Below are 23,535 nucleotides of genomic sequence, written 5' to 3' on the forward strand. Positions count from 1 at the left end.
AGACAGGGTAGTGGAAATCATCCAAACTGAACATCAAAAAGAAAAAGGAATTTAAAAATGAGGATCACTGGGGCACCTAGGTGGCCCATTTGGTTAAGCACCCGACTCTTGGTTTCGGCTCAGGTCATGATCTCAGGGTTGTGAGATTGAGCCCCACATCAGGCTCTGTGCTCAGTTTGGAGTCTGCTTGAGGATTTCTCTCTCCCTCTCCCTCTCCCCCTGCTCATGCTCTCTCTCTCTCTCTAAAATCAATCTTTAAAAATAAATAAAAAATAAGGATAATAAAATAAATAAAAATAAATAAAAGATAAGTTTAAGGGCCCTCTAGGACCTCAAGCATACTAACATTCATATTATAGTGGTCCCAGAAGGAGAAAAGATAGAAAAAGGTACAGAAAACCTATTTGAAGAAATAATGGCTAAAAATACCCCTAACCTAGTGAAGGAAACAGACATCCAAGTCCAGGAATCACAGAGAGTCCCCAAAAAGATGAATCTAAAGAGACCTACACCAAGACACATTATAATCCAAGTGTCCACAGTTAAAGATAAAGAGAGATTCTTAAAGCAGCAAGAGAAAACAATTATTTATGTATAAGGGAACCCCAATATGACTATCAGCTGATTTTTCAGCAGAAAATTTACAGGCCAGAAATAGTGGCACAATATATTCAAAGTGCTGAAAGGAAAAACAATTATAACCAAGAATACTCTACCTGGCAAGATTATCACTCAGAACTGAAGGAAGCATAAGGAGTTTCCCAGACAAGCAAAAGTGAAAGGAGTTCATTAACAATAAACTGGCCTTCCAAGAAATGTGAAAAGAACTTCTTTAAACATAAAAGAAAAGGCCATAACTAAAAAACAAAAAAATAATAAAAGAAAAAAATCTCAGTGGTAGAGGTAAATACATAGTAAAGGTATTGTTTCAATCATCTAAACAGGTAGTATGAAGGTTAAAAGACAATAGTAAAATCATCTAGACCTACAATAATGAGTCAAAGGATACACAAAATAATGACACGTAAAATATGACATCAAAAACAAAAAAAATAGGGGAAGAGTAAAAATGTAGTGCTTTTAGAACATGCTGGAACCTAAACAACTATCAACTTAAAATAGACTGCTATATATGGGATATTATGTATGAACTTTGTGGTAACCACAAATACCTATAACAGACACACAGATACACAAAAATTAAAGAGAAAGAAATACAAACATAACACTAAGGAATGTCACTAAATCACATGAGAAGAGAGTAAGAGAGAAAGAAACAGGAAAAAAACTACAAAAACAACCATAAAATGGTTGAAAAAGAAAACAATCATAAAATGGCAAGAAGTACATATCTATCAAGGGTTACCTTAAATGTAAAGAGATTAAATCAAAAGATAGATGGGGCTAAACAGATAAAAAAACCAAACACAAGCTAGGTTCTATATATGCTGCCTATAATAGAGTCACTTCAGATCTAAAGACACAAACAAACTGAAAGTGAAGGGACAGAAAAATCTATTCCTTGCAAATAGAAACAAAAAGACAGCTGTGGTAGAAATACTTATATCGGACAAAATAGACTTTAAAAGAAAGGCTGTAACAAGAGACAGAACAGGGGTTCAATCCAACAAGAGGATATGACACTTTAAATATCTATGTACACAAGATAGGAGCACCTAAATACATAAAGCAAATGTTACTAGACAAGGGAGAAATTCATGGTAATATAATAATAGAGGACTTTAACACTCCACTTACAACAAAGGAATGATCATCTAGGGAGAAAATCAGTAAGGAAACATTGGCCTTGAACAACACAGTAGACCAAATGGACTTAATATATACACAACACTCCATCCAAAAGCAGAAAAATACACATTCTTTTTAAGTGCACACAGAACATTTTTCAGGATGGATCACATGTTGGACCACAAAACAAGTCTCAGTAAATTAAAGAAGACTAAAATCATATCAAGTATCTTTTCTGACCACAATGGCATGAAACTAGAAATCAATTACAAAAAGAAAAGTGGACAAAACACAAACATGTGGAATCTGAACATTATTATCAACCAGTAAGTCAATGAAGAAATCAAAGAAGAAAAGAAAAATCCTTGAGACAAATGAAAATGGAAATAAACAGCCCCAAATCTATTGGATGCAGAAAATGCAGTTTTAAAAGAGAGGTAAATAGTGATACAGGCTTACCTCATGAAACAAGAAAAATCTTAATAAACAATCTAACCTTACACCTGAAAGAATAGAAAAAAAGAATAAAGACAGAGTTAATAGAAGAAAGGAAATTATTAAAGGTCAGAGCAAAAATAAATGAAATAGAGACTATGAAAACAATAGAAATAATGAAACTAAGAGTGGTTCTTTGCAAACATAAACAAAATTGATAAACCTTTAGCTATGAAGAAAAAAAAAAAGAGGCCCAAATAAAATCAGAAATGAAAGAGAAGTTACAACTTATGCCACAGAAATACAAAGGATCATAGAAAACTATAATTATGTGCCAACAAATGGGAAGAAATGGATAAATTCCCAGAAACATATGATCTAAGACTGACTCAAAAAAAAAAAAAATAGGAAATATGAATAGACCAATTACAAGTAATAAAAATGAATCAGTAATAAAAAAAAACAACAACTCCCAAAAGAAGAAAAGCCCAGGACCAGATGGCTTCACTGCCAAATTCTACCAAGTATTCAAAGAAGAGTTAATAACCTATCCTTCTCAAACTATACCAAAAATTAAAGAAGGAATGCTCCAAACTCATTCTATATTCTCAGTGTTACTCTGATGCCAAAGTTAGACAAAGTCACCATAAAACAATACAATTACAGGTCAATATCCCTGACGAACACAGAGGCAAAATTCTTCAACAGAATATTAGGAAGCTGAATTTAAAAATACATTAAAAGGATTATACACTGTGATCAACTAGGATTTATTCCAGGGATGAAAGGATGGTTCGCTATCTGCAAATCAATCAATGTAATACCACATTAGCAACAACAACAAAAGAATAAAAATCATACAACCTTACCAATAGATGCATAAAAACCATTTGATAAAATTCAACATCTGATAACAACTCTCAAAAAGAGAGTATACAGGGAACATGCATCAACATAATAAAGGCCAAATATAATAAACCCATGGCTAACATCATACTTAATGGTGAACACTTGAAGGCTTCTCCTTTCATTTTTTTAAAAGATTTTATTTATTTATTTGACAGAGAGAGATGGCGAGAGCAGGAACACAAGCAGGGGGAGTTGGGAGAGGGAGAAGCAGGCTTCCCGCTGAGCAGGGAGCCCGACATGGGGCTTGATCCCAGGACCCTAGGATCATGACCTGAGGTGAAGGCAGCCACTTAACAACTGAGACACCCAGACACCCTGAAGGCTTTTCCTTTCAGATCAGGAACAAGACAAGAATGCCCGGTTGTGCCACTGTTTTTTCTACACAGTATTGGAAATCCTAGTCACAGCAATCGGATGAGAAAAAGAAATCAAAGATATCCAAATTGGGGAGGAGGAGCAAAATGGAGGAGTAGGAGACCTAAATTTCATCTGGTCTGAGGAAATCAGCTAGATAGGTATCAAAACATTCTGAACACCTATAAACTCAACAGGAGATCGAAGAAAAGAATAGTAGCAACTCTCTGAACAGAAAAGTGACCACTTTCTGGAAGGTAGGACGTGCGGAGAAGTGACTCCAAGGCGATATTTGGAAAGATAGACCACAGGGGGAAGGGAACCGGCTACCAGCAAGTGATAGAGGAGCAGAGCACAAAATTGGAACTTTTAGAAGTCTGCTCCACTGAGGGATGCTGCTCCAGTGGCTAAGCGGGGGGTGGAACCCTCTCTGTGACAGTGTGGTCTCAGGACCCTTGGAGTCACAGAAAGACCGGGGGTGCCTGAGTGTGGCAGAGCTCCCAGGTATGGAGGGGGGAAGCGAGCTGCAAAAACGGAGCCGAGGAGTGGGCTCTCAGCTCGGGGTTGCCATAAATCGTGATCCCTGGCATAGTCAGGCCACTACTCTTCAAGCAGGGGCCCAACAAGCAGCAGATCTCCCCCTCCTCCCCTGGGAGAAGAGGCACGGAAGTGCACCTCAGGATCTGCTGAGTTTGGAGACTCCAAACGGGGTTGTGTGCCAGAGACAGAAAGGCTCAGTCACAGGCTGGGTGAGCACAGAGTGAGGCTGGAGACCAGGGAGACAGGAGTGATTGACTGATTTTCTCTGGGGGCTCACTGAGGAGTGGGGCCCCAGTTCTTGGCTCCTCTGGAGCAGAGATTGGGAGGCTGCCATTTTCTTTCTTGTCCTCCAAAGCTGGACAGAAAGCTTGCAGAGAACAAAAGCTACCAAGAGCAAACCCGAGCAGATTACCTAGCCTAGCCCCTAGCAAGGGCGGTGCAATTCCACCTCAGGCAAAAACATTTGAGAATCACAGCAACAGGCCCCTCACCCAGAAGATCAGCAAGAACAGCCAGCCAAGACCAAGTTTACCCATCAATGAGACCAGCAGAACTCAAGCACTAGGGAAATACAGCACACAGAATTCATGGCTTTTTTCCCTATGATTCTTTAGTCTTCCAAAGTTAATTTTTTAAATTTTCTTTATTTTTCTCTTTTTGTTTCAATTTTTCTTTTTCCCTTCTTCAACCAACATCTTACCCCTTTTTTAAAAATCTTTTTTATTTTTCATTTTTAGAGTCCTATTCTATCCCTTCATTGTAGTTAACATTACTTTAAATATATATATATATAAGTTGTTCTCCCTTTAAAATTTTGGCATACAGTTTCTTCTAACAGAGCAAAATATACCCTAAATCTCTAGTGTGTGGCTTTGTTCTAGTCTCCTGCCTGATCACATTCTCTCTTTTTTTTTTTATTTCTCTTTCTTTTTTCAACCAACTTATCAATTCCTTTTATAAAATCTTCTATAATTTTCATCTTTACACTCATATTCCATCCCTTCATCATATTTACCCTTGTTTTTGTATATATATAAGTTTTTCTTTCTTTAAAACTTTGGGAGGCACTTTCTTCTAACAGACAAAAATACTCCCCAAATCTAGTGTGTGGCACTGATCTATTCACCAGCCTGATCATATTTGATCATATTCTTTTTTTTTTTTTCTTTTTTTCCCTTTCATTTCCCCCCGGTTTGGGGTCTCTTCTGATTTGTTTAGTGTATATTTTTCACAGGTCGTTGTTACCCTGTTAGCATTTTATTCTCTCATTCATCTATTCTCCTCTGGACAAAATGACAAGATGAAAAAAAATCATCTAAAAAAAAACAAAACAAGAGGTAGTACCGACTGCCAGGGACCTAATCAATACAGACATTAGTAAGATGTCAGAACTAGAGTTAAGAATGACGATTATAAAGATATTAGCTGGGCTTGAAAAAAGTGTGGAAGATACTAGAGAATCGCTTTCTGGAGAAATAAAAGAACTAAAATCTAACCAAGTCGAAATAAAAAAAGGTATTAATGAGATGCAATAAAAAATGGAGGCTCTAACTGCTAGGATAAATGAGGGAGAAGAATCAGTGATATAGGGGCACCTGGGTAGCTCAGTTGGTTAAGCAATTGCCTTCGGCTCAGGTCATGATCCTGGAGTCCCAGGATCGAGTCCCGCATCAGGCTCCCCTGCTCAGCGGGGAGTCTGCTCCTCCCTCTGACCCTCCCCCCTCTCATGTGCTCTCTCTCTCATTAAAAAAAAAAAAAAAAAAAGAATCAGTGATATAGAAGACCAAAAGGTGGAGAATAAAGAAGCTGAGAAAAAGAGAGATAAACAAATACTGGATCACGAGGCCAGAATTCAAGAGATAAGTGACACCATAAGACGAAACAATATTAGAGTAACTGGGATCCCAGAAGAAGAAAGAGAGAGAGGGGCAGAAGGTATATTGGAGGAAATTATAGCAGAGAACTTCCCTAATTTGGGGAAGGAAACAGGCATCAAAATCCAGGAAGCACAGAGAACCCCCCCTCAAAATCAATAAAAATAGGTCAACACCCCGACATCTAATAGTAAAACTTACAAGTCTCAGAGACAAAGAGAAAATCCTGAAATCAGCTTGGGACAAGAGGTCTGTAACCTACAATGGTAGATTGGAAGCAGACCTATCCACAGAGACCTGGCAGGCCAGAAAGGACTGGCAGGATACATTCAGAGCACTAACAAGAAAAATATACAGCCAAGAATACTATATCCAGCTAGGCTGTAGTGAAAATAGAAGGAGAGATCAAAAGCTTCCAGGACAAACAAACACTAAAAGAATTTGCAAACACCAAACCAGCCCTACAAGAAATCTTGAAAGCGGTCCTCTAAGCAAAGAGACAGCCTAACAGTAACATAGACCAGAAAGGAACAGAGACAATATACAGTAACAGTCACTTTACAGGCAATACAATGGCACTAAATTCCTATCTTTCAATAGTTACCCTGAATGTAAATGGGCTAAATGCCCCAATCAAAAGACAAAGGGCACCAGATTGGAGAAAAAAACAAGACCCATCGATATGCTGCCTGCAAGAGACTCATTTTAGACCCAAAGACACCCCCAGATTAAAACTGAGGGGGTGGAAAACCATTTACCATGCTAATGGACATCAAAAGAAAGCTGGGGTGGCAATCCTTATATCAGACAAATTGACTTTAAACCAAAGACTATAATAAGAGATGAGGAAGGACACTATATCATACTTAAAGGGTCTATCCAACTAGATCTAACAGTTTTAAATATCTATGCCCCTAACGTGGGAGCAGTCAATTATATAAGCCAATTGATAACAAAAGCAAAGAAACACATTGACAACAATACAATGATAGTAGGGAACTTTAACACCCCCCTCAATGAAATGGACAGATCATCTAAGCAAAAGATCAACAAGGAAATAAAGGCTTTAATAGACACACTGGACCAAATGGACTTCACAGACATATTCAGAACATTCCGTCCCAAAGCAACAGAATACATATTCTTCTCTAGTCCCCATGGAACATTCTCCAGAATAGATCACATCCTAGGTCACAAATCAGGTCTCAACTGGTACCAAAAGATTGGGATCATCCCTGCATATTTTCAGACCACAATTTGGAACTCATTCACAAGAGGAAAGTCAGAAAGAACTCAAATACATGGAGGCTAAAGAGCATCCTACTCAAGAAAGAATGGTTCAGCCAGGAAATTAAAGAAGAATTAAAAAAATTCACAGAAACAAATGAAAATGAAAACACAACTGTTTGAAATCTTTGGGATACAGCAAAGGCAGTCCTAAGAGGAAAGTATATAGCAATACAAGCCTTTCTCAAGAAACAAGAAAGGTCTCAAATACACAACCTAACCCTACACTTAATGGTGCTGGAGAAAGAACAGCAAATAAAGCCTAAACCCTGCAGGAGAAGAGAAATAATAAAGATCAGAGCAGAAATCAATGAAATAGAAACCAAAAGAACAGTAGAACAGATCAACGAAACTAGGAACTGGTTCTTTGAAAGAATTAATAAGATTGATAAACCCCTGGCCAGACTTACCAAAAAGAAAAGAGAAAGGACCCAAATCAACAAAATCATGAATGAAAGAGGAGAGATCACAACCAACACCAAAGAAATACAAACAATTACAAGAACATATTATGAGCAACTCTATGCCAGCAAATTAGATAATCTGGAAGAAATGGATGCATTCCTAGAGATGTATCAACTACCAAAACTGAACCAGGAAGAAATAGAAAACCTGAACAGACCTATAACCACTAAGGAAATTGAAGCAGTCATCAAAAATCTCCCAACAAGCAAAAGCCCAGGGCCAAATAGCTTCCCAGGGGAATTCTACCAAGCATTTAAGGAAGAATTAATAACTATTCTTCTGAAACTGTTAGAAAAAATAGAAATGGAAGGAAAACTTCCAAACTCATTTTATGAGGACAGCATTACCTTGATCCCAAAACCAGACAAAGACCCCATCAAAAAGGAGAATTACAGACCAATATCCCTGATGAACATGGATGCAAAAATTCTCACCAAAATACTAGCCAATAGGATCCAACAGTACATTAAAAGGATTATTCACCACGACCAAGTGGGATTTATGTCTAGGCTGCAAGGTTGGTTCAACATCCGCAAATCAATGTGATACAATACATTAATAAAAGAAAGAACAAGAACGATATGATCCTGTCAACAGATGCAGAAAAAGCATTTGACAAAGTACAGCATCCTTTCTTGATTAAAACTCTTCAGAGTATAGGCATAGAGGGTACATACCTCAATATCATAAAAGCCATCTATGAAAAACCCACAGCAAATATCATACTCCATGGGGAAAAACTGAGAGCTTTCCCCCTAAGGTCAGGAATGCGGCAGGGATGTCCACTATCACCACTGCTATTCAACATAGTACGAGAAGTTCTAGCCACAGCAATCAGATAACAAAAAGAAATAAAAAGCATCTGAATCAGCAAAGAAGAAGTGAAACTCTCACTCTTTGCAGATGATATGATACTTTATGTGGAAAACCCAAAAGATTCCACCCCAAAACTGCTAGAACTCATACAGGAATTCAGTCAAGTGGCAGGATATAAAATCAATGCACAGAAATCAGTTGTATTTCTATATACCAACAACAAGACAGAAGGAGGAGAAATTAAGGAGTTGATCCCATTTACAGTTGCATTCAAAATCATAAGACACCTAGGAATAAATCTAACCAAAGAGGCAAAGGATCTGTACTCAGAAAACTATAGAATACTCATGAAAGAAATTGAGCAAAACACAAAGAAATGGAAAAATATTCCATGTTCATGTTTTGGAAGAACAAATACTGTGAAAATGTCTATGCTACCTAGAGCAATCTGCACATTTAATGCGATCCCTATCAAAATACCATCCACTTTTTTCAAAGAAATGGAACAAATAATCCTAAAATTTGTATGGAACCAGAAAAGACCCCGAATTGCCAGAGGAATGTTGAAAAAGAAAAGCAAAGCTGGCGGCATCACAATTCCGGACTTCAAGCTCTATTAAAATTGTAATCAGCAAGACAGTATGGTATTGGCACAAAAACAGACACATAGATCAATGGAACAGAATAGAGAGCCCAGAAATGGACCCTCAACTCTATGGTCAACTCATCTTCGACAAAGCAGGAAAGAATGTCCAATGGAAAAAAGACAGTCTCTTCAACAAATGGTGCTGGGAAAATTGGACAGCCACATGCAGAAGAATGAAACTGGACCATTTCCTTATACCACACATAAAAATAGACTCAAAATGGATGAAAGACCTAAATATGAGACAGGAGTCCATCAAAATCCTAAAGGAGAACACAGACAGCAACCTCTTCGACCTCAGCCACAGCAACTTCTTCCTAGAAACATCGCCAAAGGCAAGGGAAGCAAGGGCAAAAATGAACTATTGGGACCTCATCAAGATAAAAAGCTTTTGCACAGCAAAAGTCAACAAAACCAAAAGACAACCGACAGAATGGGAGAAGATATTTGCAAATGACATATCAGATAAAGGGCTAGTATCCAAAATCTATAAAGAACTTATCAAACTCAACACCCGAAGAACAACTAATCCAATCAAGAAATGGGCAGAAGACATGAACAGACATTTTTCCAAAAAAAGACATACAAATGGTCAAAAGACACATGGAAGTGCTCAACATCTCTCGGTATCAGGGAAATCCAAATCAAAACCTCAATGAGATACCACCTCACACCAGTCAGAATGGCTAAAATTAACAAGTCAGGAAATGACAGATGTTGGTGAGGATGCAGAGAAAGAGGAAGCCTCCTATATGTTGGTGGGAATGCAAGCTGGTGCAGCCACTCTGGAAAACAGTATGCAGGTTCCTCAAAAAGTTGAAAATACTCAGAAAGTACATTTAACTAGTAGTATTGAATTCTCTTAAAGGAATGCTTGAATTTTTTAAAATTATTGTTTTACTGTTTTTAAATACTTGCCTTATTTGAATGTTTAGCAGTACCCCCTTCCCACTTATATATTGTGTGGTACGATTTTGCTTGCCTATAAGAGTTTAAAAAATTTCCATGTGAAATACTCTGACATAATCATACATGTAACTTACATTAACTGTTAAGAATTAACAGTCTGATTTAATAAATGGTTCATTTTAAAGGTTAAAAAAAAAAGTTGAAAATAGAGCTATTTTGACCCAGCAATTGCACTACTGGGTATTTACCCCACAGATACAAATGTAGGTATCCAAAGGGGTACGTGCACTCCAATGTTTATAGCAGCAATGTCTACAATAGCCAAACTATGGAAAGAGCCCAGATGTCCATCAATAGATGAATGAATAAAGAAGATGTGGTGTATATATATACAATGGAATATTATGCAGCCATCAAAAAACCTGAAATCTTGCCATTTGCAACGATGTGCATAGAACTAGAGGGTATTATGCTAAGTGAAATAAGTCAATCAGAGAAAGACAAATATCATATTATCTCACTGATATGAGGAGTGCTTAATCTCAGGAAACAAACTGAGGGTTGCTGGAGTGGTGGGGGGTGGGAGGGATGGGGTGGCTGGGTGATGGACATTGGGGAGGGTATGTGCTACGGTGAGTGCTGTGAATTGCGTATGACTGATGAATCACAGACCCGTACCTCTGAAACAAATAATACATCATATGTTTAAAAAAAAAAAAAAGAAGACAGTACGAAGGGAAAAATGAAGGGGGGGAAGTCGGAGTGGGAGACGAACCATGAGAGACTATGGACTCTGAGAAACAAACTGAGGGTTTTAGAGGGGAGGGGGATGGGGGGCTTGGTTAGCCCAGTGATGGGTATTAAGGAGGGCACATATTGAGTGGAGCACTGGGTATTATACCCAAACAATGAATCATGGAACACTACATCAAAAACTAATGATGTAATGTATGGTGACTGACATAACATAATAATTAAAAAAAGATATCCAAATTGGAAAAGAAGTAAAACTGTCATTATTTGCAGTTGATATACTATATCTAGAAAACATTATGGACTCCACTGAAAAACTATTAAAACTAATGAATTCAGTAAGGTTGCCAGATATGAAAATAATATACATAAATCTGTTTCACTTCTATACACTAATAATGAACTATCAGAAAGAGAAATTAAAGGAAAAAACCTATTTACAATTGCATCAAAAAACACCTAGGAATAAATGTAGCCAAGAAGTTTAAAGAACTGTACTCTGAAAATAATACATTGATAAAAGAAATTGAAGATGACACAAATAAGTGGAAATATATACCATATTTGTGATTTGAAGAATATTGTTAAAATGTCTATACTACCCAAAGCAATCTACAGATTCAGTGCAATCCCTATCAAAATTCCAATGGAATTTTTTACAGACTAGAGCAAATGTTCCTGAAAATTGTATGGAATCAGAAAAGACCCCAAATAGCCAAAGCATCTTGAGAAATAAGAACAAAGCTTTAGGTGTCACTCTTCCTGATTTCTAACTATACTATAAAGCTATAGTAATCAAGCACACACACAAAAAGACACATAGATCAACAGAACAGAATAGAGTCTGGAAATAAACTCATGTTTATACATGATGAAGAATATACAATGGAGAAAAGGCCGACTCTTCAATCAATGGTGTTGGGAAAACTGGACAGCTACATGCAAAAGAATAAAATTGGACCACTTTCTTACACCATATACAAAAATAAACAGAAAATGTATTAAAGACCTAAATATAAGACTTGAAACCATAAAATTCCTAGATGAACACATATGCACGAGCTCTTGGACATCTTAGCAATATTTTTTTTTTATCCATTTCCTCAAGCAAGGGCAACAAAAGCAAAAATAAACAACTGGGACTACATCACACTAAAATGATTTTGCACAGCAAAGAAAACCATCAACAAAACAAAAAGGTAACCTACTGAATGGAAATAATATTTGCAAATGATATGACCCATAAGCTGTCAATGTCCAAAATATATTAAAAAAAAACCTCACCAAACTCAATATAAAAACATCCATTCAAAAAATAGGCAGAGGGCCTTAACAGACATTGCTCTAAAGAAGACATACAGATGGCCAACAGACACCAAAAGATACTCAAGATCACTTATCATCAGGGAAATGCAAATCAAAAGCACAAGATATTGTCTCACATTTGAAAGAATGACTATATATTTAAAAAAAAGCAAACAAGAAATAACAAGTGTTGTTGAGGATGCAAAGAAAAGGGAATCCTCATGCACTGTTGGTGGAAAGTCAAAATTGTGCAGCCACTATGGAAAAATTTATGGTAGTTCCTCAAAAATTAAAAACAGAAATATCGTATGATCCAGCAATCCCACTTCTGGGAATTTACCTGAGGAAAATGAAAACAGTAATTCAAAAAGATATATATACCATTACATGTCCATTACACCATTATTTACAGTAGCCAAGATATGGAAGCAATCTAAGTGTCCATCTTATAATAGATGAATGGATGAAGATGTGGTATAGATATACAATGGAATGTTAGCCATAAAAAAGAATGCAATCTTGCCATTTGTGACAGCCTGAGTAGATCAAGAGGATATTATGCTCAGCGAAGTAAGTCAGACAGAGAAAGACAGATGCCATATGATTTCATTTACATATGGAATCTAAGAAAAACAAAAAACAAAAGACCATGCAAAACAGAAACAGATTCATTGATACAGAGAAAAAACTGGTGGTTGTCAGAGGTGAGGAGAGGGGAGGGATGGGTGAAACAGAGTAAGAGGATTGAGAGATACAAACTTCCAGTTATAAAATAAATAAGACATGGAGATACAATGTACAGTATAGGAAATATAATTACTAATAATATAACAATTTTGCATGATGACAGACAGTAGCTAGATGTATGGTGGTGATCAATTTATAATGTTTGTAAATGTTGAACAATTATGTTGTACCCCTGAAACTAAAATAATATCTTACACCAACTACATTTCAATTAAAAAATAGACACAAAAGGGGCGCCTGGGTGGCTCAGTCGTTAAGCATCTGCCTTCGGCTCAGGTCATGATCCCAGGGTTCTGGGATCGAGCCCCGCATCGGGCTCCCTGCTCAGTGGGGAGCCTGCTTCTCCCTCTCCCACTCCCCCTGCTTGTGTTCCTGCTCTCGCTATCTCTCTCTCTGTCAAATAAATAAATAAAATCTTTAACAAAAAAAAATAGACACAATGGTTATATAGTTGTTTCTTTTTTGAAAGAGTGTGTCTTTTATTAGATTAAGATAGTTCCCTTCTATTCTTAACTTCTAAGAGATTGTTATAATAAATTGATACTGTATTTTATTAAATTATTGTTCTGTGCCTACTGTAATGACTGTAGGGGTTTTCTCTTTCATTCCTTAAATGTGGTGAACTGTATTCATTGCTTTTAAAATGTTAAACTAATTTTATATCTCAGGAATAAACACCCGTTGGTCATGTTATATTAGTCTTTTTATAAACTACTGGATTCTATTGGCTAATATTTTACTTTTTAAATATATTTTCAGAGAGAAATTGTTCTTTAATTGTATGTCATATTCTCAATAGGTTCCAGTAGTTGAGGATATGCTGGCCTCAAAAAATGATGTGAAAAGTGTTCCTGTCTTTTTGGAACAGTTTGTGTAATATTGGTGATATTCTTCTTTAAACAGTTGGGAAAATTCTGTTTGGAGCTATCTGAGCCTGGAGTTTCTGTTGTGACATGATTTTTAACTATGTATTCAAATTTCAAAAGTTAGGGGCCCATTCAGATTTTATCTTTTTTTAAATTTTAGCTTAGTAAGTTATATAAAGGAATTGGTACGTTTTTGTCCGACTTTTAAATGCACTGGTGTTAAGACATTATTTAATGTCTTAATATATTTTATCTTTCTGGATCTTTAGTGATGTCACTTTCTAGTAACAATAATTTGTGACATCTGTTTTTCCTTTTTTTTCCATTGGCCTTGCTAAGTCTTTTTTAATTTTTATTATGTTTTTCAAGAACAAACTCTTGGCTTTGCAGTTTCTTCTATTTTAAAATTTATTTTTGCTCTAGGTCCTGTTGATCATTTTCTCCTTCTACTTTCTTTTGACTTAATTTGTTCTTTAAATTAGTCTTATACTATTGATTTTATACCTTTCTCCCTCTTCTCTCTATAGAATTAGAAGCTACACACTTTCTTCTATTTCCTGTTTTAGCTGCAATCCATAAGTTTCAACATGTGATATTTTACTATCACTTAGTTCAAAATATTTTGTAATTTACACTGATTTCTTTTTTACTCAGGTTTTAGAGAGTTCTGCTTAATTTGCCTATCTGGTCATTTTCTAGTTATCTTCTTGGAGTTGATATCTGGCTCAATTCCACAGTGGTCCAAGACCATACAGTATATATTTCAATCTTTTAAAATCCATTAGACCTGCTTTATGGTTCACAGAATAGTCTATTTAGGTAAATGCACCATGTGCGTGTGATAACAATGTGTGTTTTGTCACTGTTGGTCATAAATTGTAGATGGGTGTGTGTGTGTGTATAAACAATTCCCACAAAAAATTGTGGAACCTCTAGGTGACCAAATACAGATAGATAAATATCTTTAAGTGTGTAATTCATGTTGTTGAAACTTCTGTATTTTAACTGTCTGATTCTTCAGTTGCTGAAAGAAGTATAATCTCCAAGTAGAATTGTTGAGTTGTTGGTTTTTCACTTCTGACAATTTTTGCTTTATGTATTTTGTTGACATGTTATGAGATACATTTACAACTGATGTATCTTTTTGAATTGCTCCTTTAATCATGAAATATTTCTCTCAAAATTTTTTTGTTATATTTCTCATTTTGAAGTCTGTTTTGTTTAATATTAGTATAGCTGTGAAAATTTCATACCAATTATTGTTTTCATCCTTTACTTAACCTTTCTAGACACTTACATTTTAGGTGAATAAATTATAAGCAAGATAGTCTGGGATTTACTATTTTATCTGTAGGACAATATTTGTTGAATAGAGTATTAATCCATTTATGTTTAATGATTACACTTAATCTTCTGACAAACTTAATTTTAAAGACATCATCTTGCTTCCCCCACCGCCCCCTAAATTTCCTGCCTGCTCTTTATTTTTTGCATTCTCCTTTCCTGCCCTTAGGTATGTTTGTTTTACTCTCCCTTCACCCTATTGTTTTATGGATGCATAGTACTTATGGGGTTACACTATAAATTTTAACACCCATCCATGACACATTAGAGGATTTTTAAATTGAGTATTTTACACTTGCTAAACAATTCAAGGATCTTATGACATATTAACTCCATTTATTGCTTTTCTACCCTTTTATGCTACTGTTGTCTTGTATCTTAATTCTATGTACCTTTTCTTCTACAGATTTTTTTACTTTAAATAGTTAATGTATTTTTAAGTGCCCTTCTTTGCTTACCTTTTCTAATGTATTTTATCATTTACTACATTACTGCATTTTTATCTTCATTTTCCTTCTATCTGAAGCATGCCTTATATATTTTTTATGAAGGTCTGCTGGAAATGGGTTCTTTCAGCTTCTCAGTTATATAAATATACTTATTTCATCTTGTTTTGAAATGATATTTTTGATGCTTATAGAATTCTAAGTTATTAGTTGTTTTCTTTCAGCACTTAAAAGATATCATTGCAGTGTGTTCTGGTTTTCAGTCCCTCCTATTGAACAATTATCCAAGAGTGTTACTGCAGCTCCTTTGAAGGTAAAGTGTCTTATCTTCCTTGACTGCAATAAATGGAAAGATTTTTTTTTTATTCTTTTCTGGTTTTAAGCAACTTTATATGATGTAATGACAGGTAGTTTTCCTTGCTTTAAATATCCTGCCTAGGGGGTGCCTGGGTGGCTCAGTTAGTTTAGCAACTGCCTTCGGCTCAGGTCATGATCCTGGACTCCCGGGATCGAGTCCCGCATCGGGCTCCCTGCTCGGCAGGGAGTCTGCTTCTCCCTCTGACCCTCCCCCTTCTCATGTGCTCTCTCTCATTCTCCCTCAAATAAATAAATAAAATCTTTAAAAAAAAAAATCCTGCCTAAGATTTATAGAAATTCTTGAACTGTGGCTTCATGTTTTTCATCCAATTTGCAAAATCCACACCTAGTATCTTATCATACATTGTTCTGATACTGTTCCTTCTCTCTTCTCCTTTTCTGGGACTCAATTCTTTGCGTAGTAGACCTTTACAACTTGTCCCATATATCCCTTGTTTGATTCTTTCTTCTATATTTTGTATTTTTTTTTTTTTGGTTTATTCCTCTGTTTTTATATGGATATTTTCTCCAAACAGTTCTTCCATTTCTTTTATCCCCTCTTCTGGTAGGTACAATCTGCCATTAAGCCCATTTATTACATTCCTAATTTCATCATTTTTCAGTTCTGTAGTTTTTCTTTTATTCTTCTTATAAATCCTATTTTTCTGTGGAAATTCTCTCACATTTTGAAGTTTAGATCAAAGTCTATGTCTGATAAGTCTAATATCTATTTTTCTCTTGGATTTTATTCAATTGGTCCTGTTCCCTGGCAGTCTTTAATTTTTTTGTTGAATATTATACATTGTCTATGAAAAGATATGGAACCTTTGATTGGTTATTTCCTCTACAGAAAATCTAAATTTTTCCTTGTATTTGCAGGGAGATAGTTATAAAGTAGACAAGGCTGATTTCTAGGGCACAGCCCTCAGGGATCTCACCTGAAAGTCTGGTAAGTCTTGTTTCTTAGGAAGTCTTCACCTCTAATTTTTGTCTGTCCAGCATTGTGAGGATGCTGAAGTGTCTACTTAAGTTTTAATCCTCTCAGTCCTTCTTTCTACACCTGCTTATTTCTGCCTCAGTCTCCATACATGGGCAGATTAAGAATCAGAAAATACCTCAGGGAGAAAACTGTATGCAAGGCGCCGTGCTTACTTTTCTGTGGTTTGCATTTCTCTAGGACCTTGGTCCTACAGGTCCAAGCAACCTTCATAGTACTGAACACAATGTTTATTTCTCTACCCCACGGACATTGCTATAAGCTAGGCTACTGTTCTCTGTTTGGTCACAATGACCTGCATTGCAAATTGGCAAATGCATGGGAGCAGGGAGGATAGAGAAAAAAAAGCAAATACAGGATTCACCTCAATGCATTTCTCTTCTCTCAGGGACCATAGTTTCTCAATTCCTGGTTGCCTTGATTGCTCTCTGATGCTGTTTAATTTTATTCAGCTTTTATATTGGTGTTCAGTGGGCATGTCAGTCTGATTTTAGTTAGTGTAGTTTAGTTAGTCTAGACAGAGTCAAAGCAGAAGTCTCTGGCTAATAGCATCTCTTTTTTACTTCTCTATTCCAAGTCAGTATTACCAGCTGCTTAGGCACTTATACTTCATCTTTAATTCTTTCCTATTTCTTTTATCCTTATATGTATTAGTTGACAAATTATGTAAATTCTACCTCAGAAATCTCTCTCCCACACATACTCATCCTATACATTCTTACTACAATCACTCTCTAATGTGTACAGACTTTAACTAGTCCCAGTATCCCACTGTATCTTATAAACTTCTATGAGAAAAGTCACATTAAAGGGAAATTCTAATCTCATCATTACATTACTATCTTCTAAATCTCTTTCCTGTTGCCCTATCTTTGCCTCTTCCAATGCCCACAATGCCTCATGAATGTGGGGCAAGCTTCATAGCATTTATTTATAATAATCTAGTTCAAAACTACTTTTGCGGGCGCCTGGGTGGCTCAGTTGGTTAAGTGACTGCCTTCGGCTCAGGTCATGATCCTGGAGTCCCGGGATCGAGTCCCGCATGGGGTTCCCTGCTCGGCGGGGAGTCTGCTTCTCCCTCTGACACTCCTCCCTCTCATGCTCTCTGTATCTCATTCTCTCTGTCTCAAATAAATAAATAAAATCTTTAAAAAAAAACAAAAAAAAACCACTACTTTTGCTACCTACTCCTTTGGAAACATACTCTATACCCCACTATAATGACATTTCCCATGGACCATAGCCCATATATTCCTACTTCCATAATAATGCCCATAACTTTACTTTCAATCTAAATGCTTTTCTTGTCATCGACTGACCTAATTTTCAAAGTCTGCATCAGTGCTACTCCATCCATAAAGATTATGCAGAGTCCTCCAAATAGGGGTAATGTCTCTCTTCTGTGAGAACCCACTGCACTTTGTTTGTGCTCCTTGAATTAGTACTTATTTAATTTTGCCTTGCTTTATCATGATTTTTATACTTATCAGTATCTCATCAAGTACAAGCTTCTTTCAGGGTGAGGTCTTTATCTTATTCACTACTGTCCTATAGCATTTCGGCACAGTGCCTGGTATATGGAAGACCCTCCTCAACAAAATTAAATAGAATTCTGAAAAATACGAGATGCAGAGTATTACAAATTTGTTTGCTTAGAAATATATTTGATACAGGCATGTTTATGAAAAATGTTACCTGTTTAATTATAACTTCTATTTTAGAAATATTAATTTCTAAGATATTTTTTGTTTGAATTAAAGGGAAAATCTGATTCTAGAGCTCAGTATACAGATACCCTCATTTTCCCCATAAAATCTGAGCTTGAGCACTTTCACAGAAGGTAACCTCATCATGTGAACCATATCCTGTTTTGTATTTCTTTTTCTTTGAGTTGAATATCTGAGTTAAGGCATAGTTGAAAAGTGTAACACAATTCAATTATATATGGTCCCAAAGAAATGCAAGTCATTTAATGTTGATTTTATAATAGAAATGTCTGCATTCAAGCAAAGATTATGAGAAGAGATTTTAAGGCTGCATAATTCAGGTATAATTTTTATAGGACTATGAATTGAGAAGTTGGGGGTGAAAATCACTACTTACAAGGAGTATTCAGGAACAGCATCCTTGAAGGTAGGAAGTTCTCGCACATATTCATTATAAAACCATTTCACTTTGAAATGCAAATTCATATAATCGGTGCTCTTGCATAACTGCTTCTTCTCATGTTCTGTAACAGATAAAATCAAACATTTAATAAAGTTTGGTTTGCCAACAGTGCTGCTGTATTCCAATCTACTTTTATTAGTAGTATTTTAAAAAGGAAGAGAATAGTGTATTTGAGGTAAAAGCAAAGGGAATTGTTAAAGATGGACCTGAAATTTTACAAAATCCCAAAAGTACCATAGATCCTATGTAGAACAGATCAAGTAGTAATGATCAGTAACTTGCATGTTCTAATGTGCCTTCCTGAAAAAGGTGAGAATTCTGATGTTAAGAGTTGTAACATGCCAAAAATTTTCTGTTTATTTGCAAGCTTTCATATTTTGACTACTTTTAGCCTATTGCAAAGTTTCAGACAGATTAAAACTCTAAGCATGAATAAAATATGAATCAAACTAGGAGACATAATCCTTGATAAATACTGGAAATGTGAATTAGTAGATCACATTTCTGGCCTGGATACTGAACACTTAAAGAATTAAGAGTTGAAAAGGAGAGGAAATATATGTAACTTCTAAGCCAGATGATTTCTTCTTCCCATTTTAAGTTCATCTAAAATTATTTTGCACCCTGTGGCTTTTTTTGACATTTCTTTAGCAGGATTTCCTAATATGTGACATTTTTTCTCTCTAGCTTAGAATGTGTAGCTTAAAACTGTTTCTCTTTTTTTTTTTTTCTTTAATCTGGATATATAGTGGGGAAGAGAGACAAGTAATAATATTACTGAACATGTTTATCTCTGTTCCTCCCCTGCCCCCAATATTAATATCTTTGCCAATTCTGGTCCTAAGTATAGACATAAGCAAACCCCAAATATCCCAGACTATATTTATGTTGAAGCGTCCTCTAAGAAGTTCTGGTTGAGGCCTATGGATCTTTTTTTAAGCCAAGGGCTTTGATTTATAGTAGAAACATCCTATACTTTATATTCTAGACTGAAAATACTAATTGAAGCAATTAAATTGTTATACAAATTGAGGGCATCTTTGCTTTCCAAAACCCAACTATAGAGGGACTTAAATCCCAATGATAAACACAACCCCAAACTGAACATTTTCAAAGTATCTAAACAATGATTAATTCAAGACAATTTGTAGAGCAGCGAGAGAAAAAGTACACATATATACACAGAAACAAGAATAAATAGTACTTCTAGACTAAATTCCCAAACAAAATTATGAACTAGGTGATGTTTTGCTTCAACTTCCTCCAAATTTATTCCATTCATTCTATCTTTTAATGTCTGTTCTCCCCTAACCCTCTCCTCAGATGTCTAGTATCCCTCCACACCTTAAGGGAAGACATTTATTTGATATACTCATAGGTAGGGATTTAATTCAATCCTACCCTGAAACCCAGACAGGAGAAGATCCTGGCCCTAGAACCCACACACTAAGAGGGCTCTACTCATCACAAATACAAACTTAAAAATTAAATAGATTGTGGATTCCTCTGTCACTTGGGATCTCACATTCAGTGCTGGCAGAGTAAGCCAGAACCCAAAACATCTGCGTTTGTGACTAACACCACCTGCTCTTATAATTAACACCCTGGAAGCCCCACAGAAACACTTTAGACCATCTTTTGTTTTATATCCTAAAAACAAAAGGTGACTATGTGCAAGTGCTACTAAGGTTTGCAGACTGCCATTGCTAACAACAGAAATAGATACTGCTTTGGAGTATAGGAAGAAATTTGAGCTATGGAAGCATTTAAGTAAGAGAAAGGGTGAAATAACTCACCAGGTTCTTTCTCTGGATGGCATAAATGCAACAGGTTATTTCCTAACCAAGTATTATTTTCAAGCTTTAATAAGCACCATTTTCTTTGGTTTCAATGTATGCATTGGAAGGCACTCATGAATCAATACAGCATGCAAAACAGGTGTACTTGCTGCCTGGGGAATATTTTGACTATTAAATGATGCACACTCTCAAAGTTTGTATATGGGTAATTCTAGATGTAATATACATGAAGCCTCATATTCCTTGCCAACTGGATATCTACTGAATTCTAGAATTATCAATAGTTTTATTTTTGAAATTTAGATTTATGAGTTCTAACTCATTAAATTTTTGTTTATTCAAATGATTTACATAAAAATTTATATGAGATAATTGCATTTTGTCCTCATTTTAGTAAATATTTTTAAATGTCTTAGAAGAAAGTAACTTTCTGCAAACCATATATGAACTATATCTGAAAGCACACATGGAAATAATTTTAAATTTTTTGTATTTATAATTTAAATTACATCTTTATTCAAATCACGTCAATTTTGAGTAACATTTTATTTTTTTAATCCTTTAAATATTAAGAATATGTGTAAACTGTAAGTGAACCTCAGGGGGAAAAAAAGGTTGAAAAGAAATAGAAAAGAGTTCAATGACAAGGTATATTTAAATTTTTTAAACCAGGAAAAAATTAAAGAGAGCAAACATCGTGTGACTTGGGGAAGGTTGTATTATTTGTCATGACTATAGATAGAATGCAAAACTTTTAAAATGTTTTATTATAACTGCATAATCTGTAACCATGCTAAAATAAAGATGAAAATACACATTTTCTTAAAGAAAAATACAATAATTTATGAAATTTATATATTTACTTTGAAACCTAAACACTGCCACCCAGAACACCTATATATACATATTGATAATTAAGTTGTATTATCTTTGATATTTTGCCAACTTACAGCATATTAAAAAAGAACTGTTGCACATTTTTAATCTCATCAATATAAAAGCACATTTATTTGTTGAGGCAGGAAGATAGAGCTACATTTTATTTAACAGTTTGTTAGCTTGATTTAGAAATTATAAATATGTAGGTCTATGATATGTGGGCCTCCATTTGTGCTCTTGACTTTGCAAATGTTAGGGATGAGTCTGATGTGATGTGTTACCTCTTCCAAGATGTTTGCACATTAACAGAATCCTGAAGGTAAGGGCAACCCAGTTCCAGCTAATACCAAAACTGTTTACTGAGCATTTATCTTGTGCTAGGTTATGTGGGAGGCACTGGGGATATACAGATTAAGTGCACAGAGCTCAGGATGGGTGACATATAATAATACATTTAATATAACATGGCAAGCATAATGATTTGATATGCACAGGAGGATGCTGTTTCTTGGAGGAGATGAATTTAGCCCCAACTTTGTGCTTTAGGTGAACAACCAAGAAATGATTTATGAGTAGTGGTTCAGTGCACAAAGAAGAATTTGAGTCAAAGGACACATATAAAATACAACTTTTTACTTCAAGAAATACTATTTAATATATATGTATCTCTTTCATGAAACTGTGTAACTATATCTCCAATTAAGACTTTGGGCTTTTCAACAGAATACACATTCTTCTTGAGTGCACATGGAACTTTCTCCAGAACAGATCACCTACCATGTCACTAATTAGTGCTCAACCAATTCAAAAAGACTGGGATCATTCCCTACATATTTTCAGACCACAATGCTTTGAAACTGGAACTCATTCACAAGAGGTAATTTGGAAAGAATTCAAACACTTGGAGGTTAAAGAGCATCCTACTAAAAAATGAATGGGTCAGGACGCCTGGGTGGCTCAGTCGGTTAAGCGTCTGCCTTCAGCTCAGGTCATGATCCCAGGGTCCTGGGATCGAGTCCCGCATCGGGCTCCCTGATCCGCGGGGAGCCTGCTTCTCCCTCTGCCTCTCTCTCTCTCTCTCTGTCTCTCATGAATAAATAAATAAAATCTTTAAAAAAAAATGAATGAGTCAATCAGGATATTAAAGAAGAATTAAAAAAATTCATGGAAACAAATGAAAATGAAAACACAACGGTTCAAAACCTTTGGGATACAGCAAAGGCAGTCCTAAGAAGGAAGTATATTGCAATACAAGCCTGTCTCAAAAAATTAGAAAAATCTCAAATACACAAGCTAACCTTACACCTAAAGGAGCTAGAGAAAGAACAACAAATAAAGCCTAAACCCAGCAGGATAAGAGAAATGATAAAGATCAGAGCAAAAATCAGTGAAATAGAAACCAGAAAAACAGTAGAACAGACCAATGGAACTAGATGCTGATTCTTTGAAAGAATTAATAAGATTGATAACCCCCTGCCAGAGTTATCAAAAAGAAGAGAGAGAGGACACAAATTAATAAAATCATGAATGAAAGAGGAGAGATCATGACCAAGAAGGAAATGCAAACAGTTTTAAGAACATATTATGAGCAACTATATGCCAACAAATTAGTCAATCTGGAGGAAATGAATGCATTTCTGGAAACTTATAAACTACCAAAACTGAAACAGGAAGAAATAGTAAATCTGAACAGACCCATAACCACCAAGGAAACTGAAGCAGTAATCAAAAACCTCCCCAAAAAACAAGATTCCAGGGCCAGATGGCTTCCCAGGGGAATTCTACCAAACATCTAAAGAAGAATTAATACTTATTCTACTGAAGCTATTTAAAAAAATAGAAATGGAAGGAAAACTTCCAAACTCTACTTATGAGGCCAGCATTACCTT

At 35.7% G+C, this 23,535-nt stretch overlaps 1 protein-coding gene across 2 annotated transcripts in view; it reads right to left on the reverse strand.

Moving 5' to 3' along the window:
• UNC13C (unc-13 homolog C) overlaps positions 1 to 23,535 on the reverse strand; it is a 564,880-nt gene that overhangs the window by 122,618 nt on the left and 418,727 nt on the right. For both annotated transcript variants that reach the window (XM_064570458.1, XM_045900049.2), the window contains one exon: positions 18,903 to 19,029. In XM_064570458.1, the coding sequence (XP_064426528.1) occupies positions 18,903 to 19,029 (127 nt within the window). The remainder of the gene's footprint in view (positions 1 to 18,902; positions 19,030 to 23,535) is intronic.

This window comes from Mirounga angustirostris, unplaced genomic scaffold, assembly GCF_029215605.1.
Source record: "Mirounga angustirostris isolate CCGP_5_RB_7025 unplaced genomic scaffold, mMirAng1.0.hap1 SCAF_9, whole genome shotgun sequence".
NCBI classification, from domain to species: Eukaryota; Metazoa; Chordata; class Mammalia; order Carnivora; family Phocidae; genus Mirounga; species Mirounga angustirostris.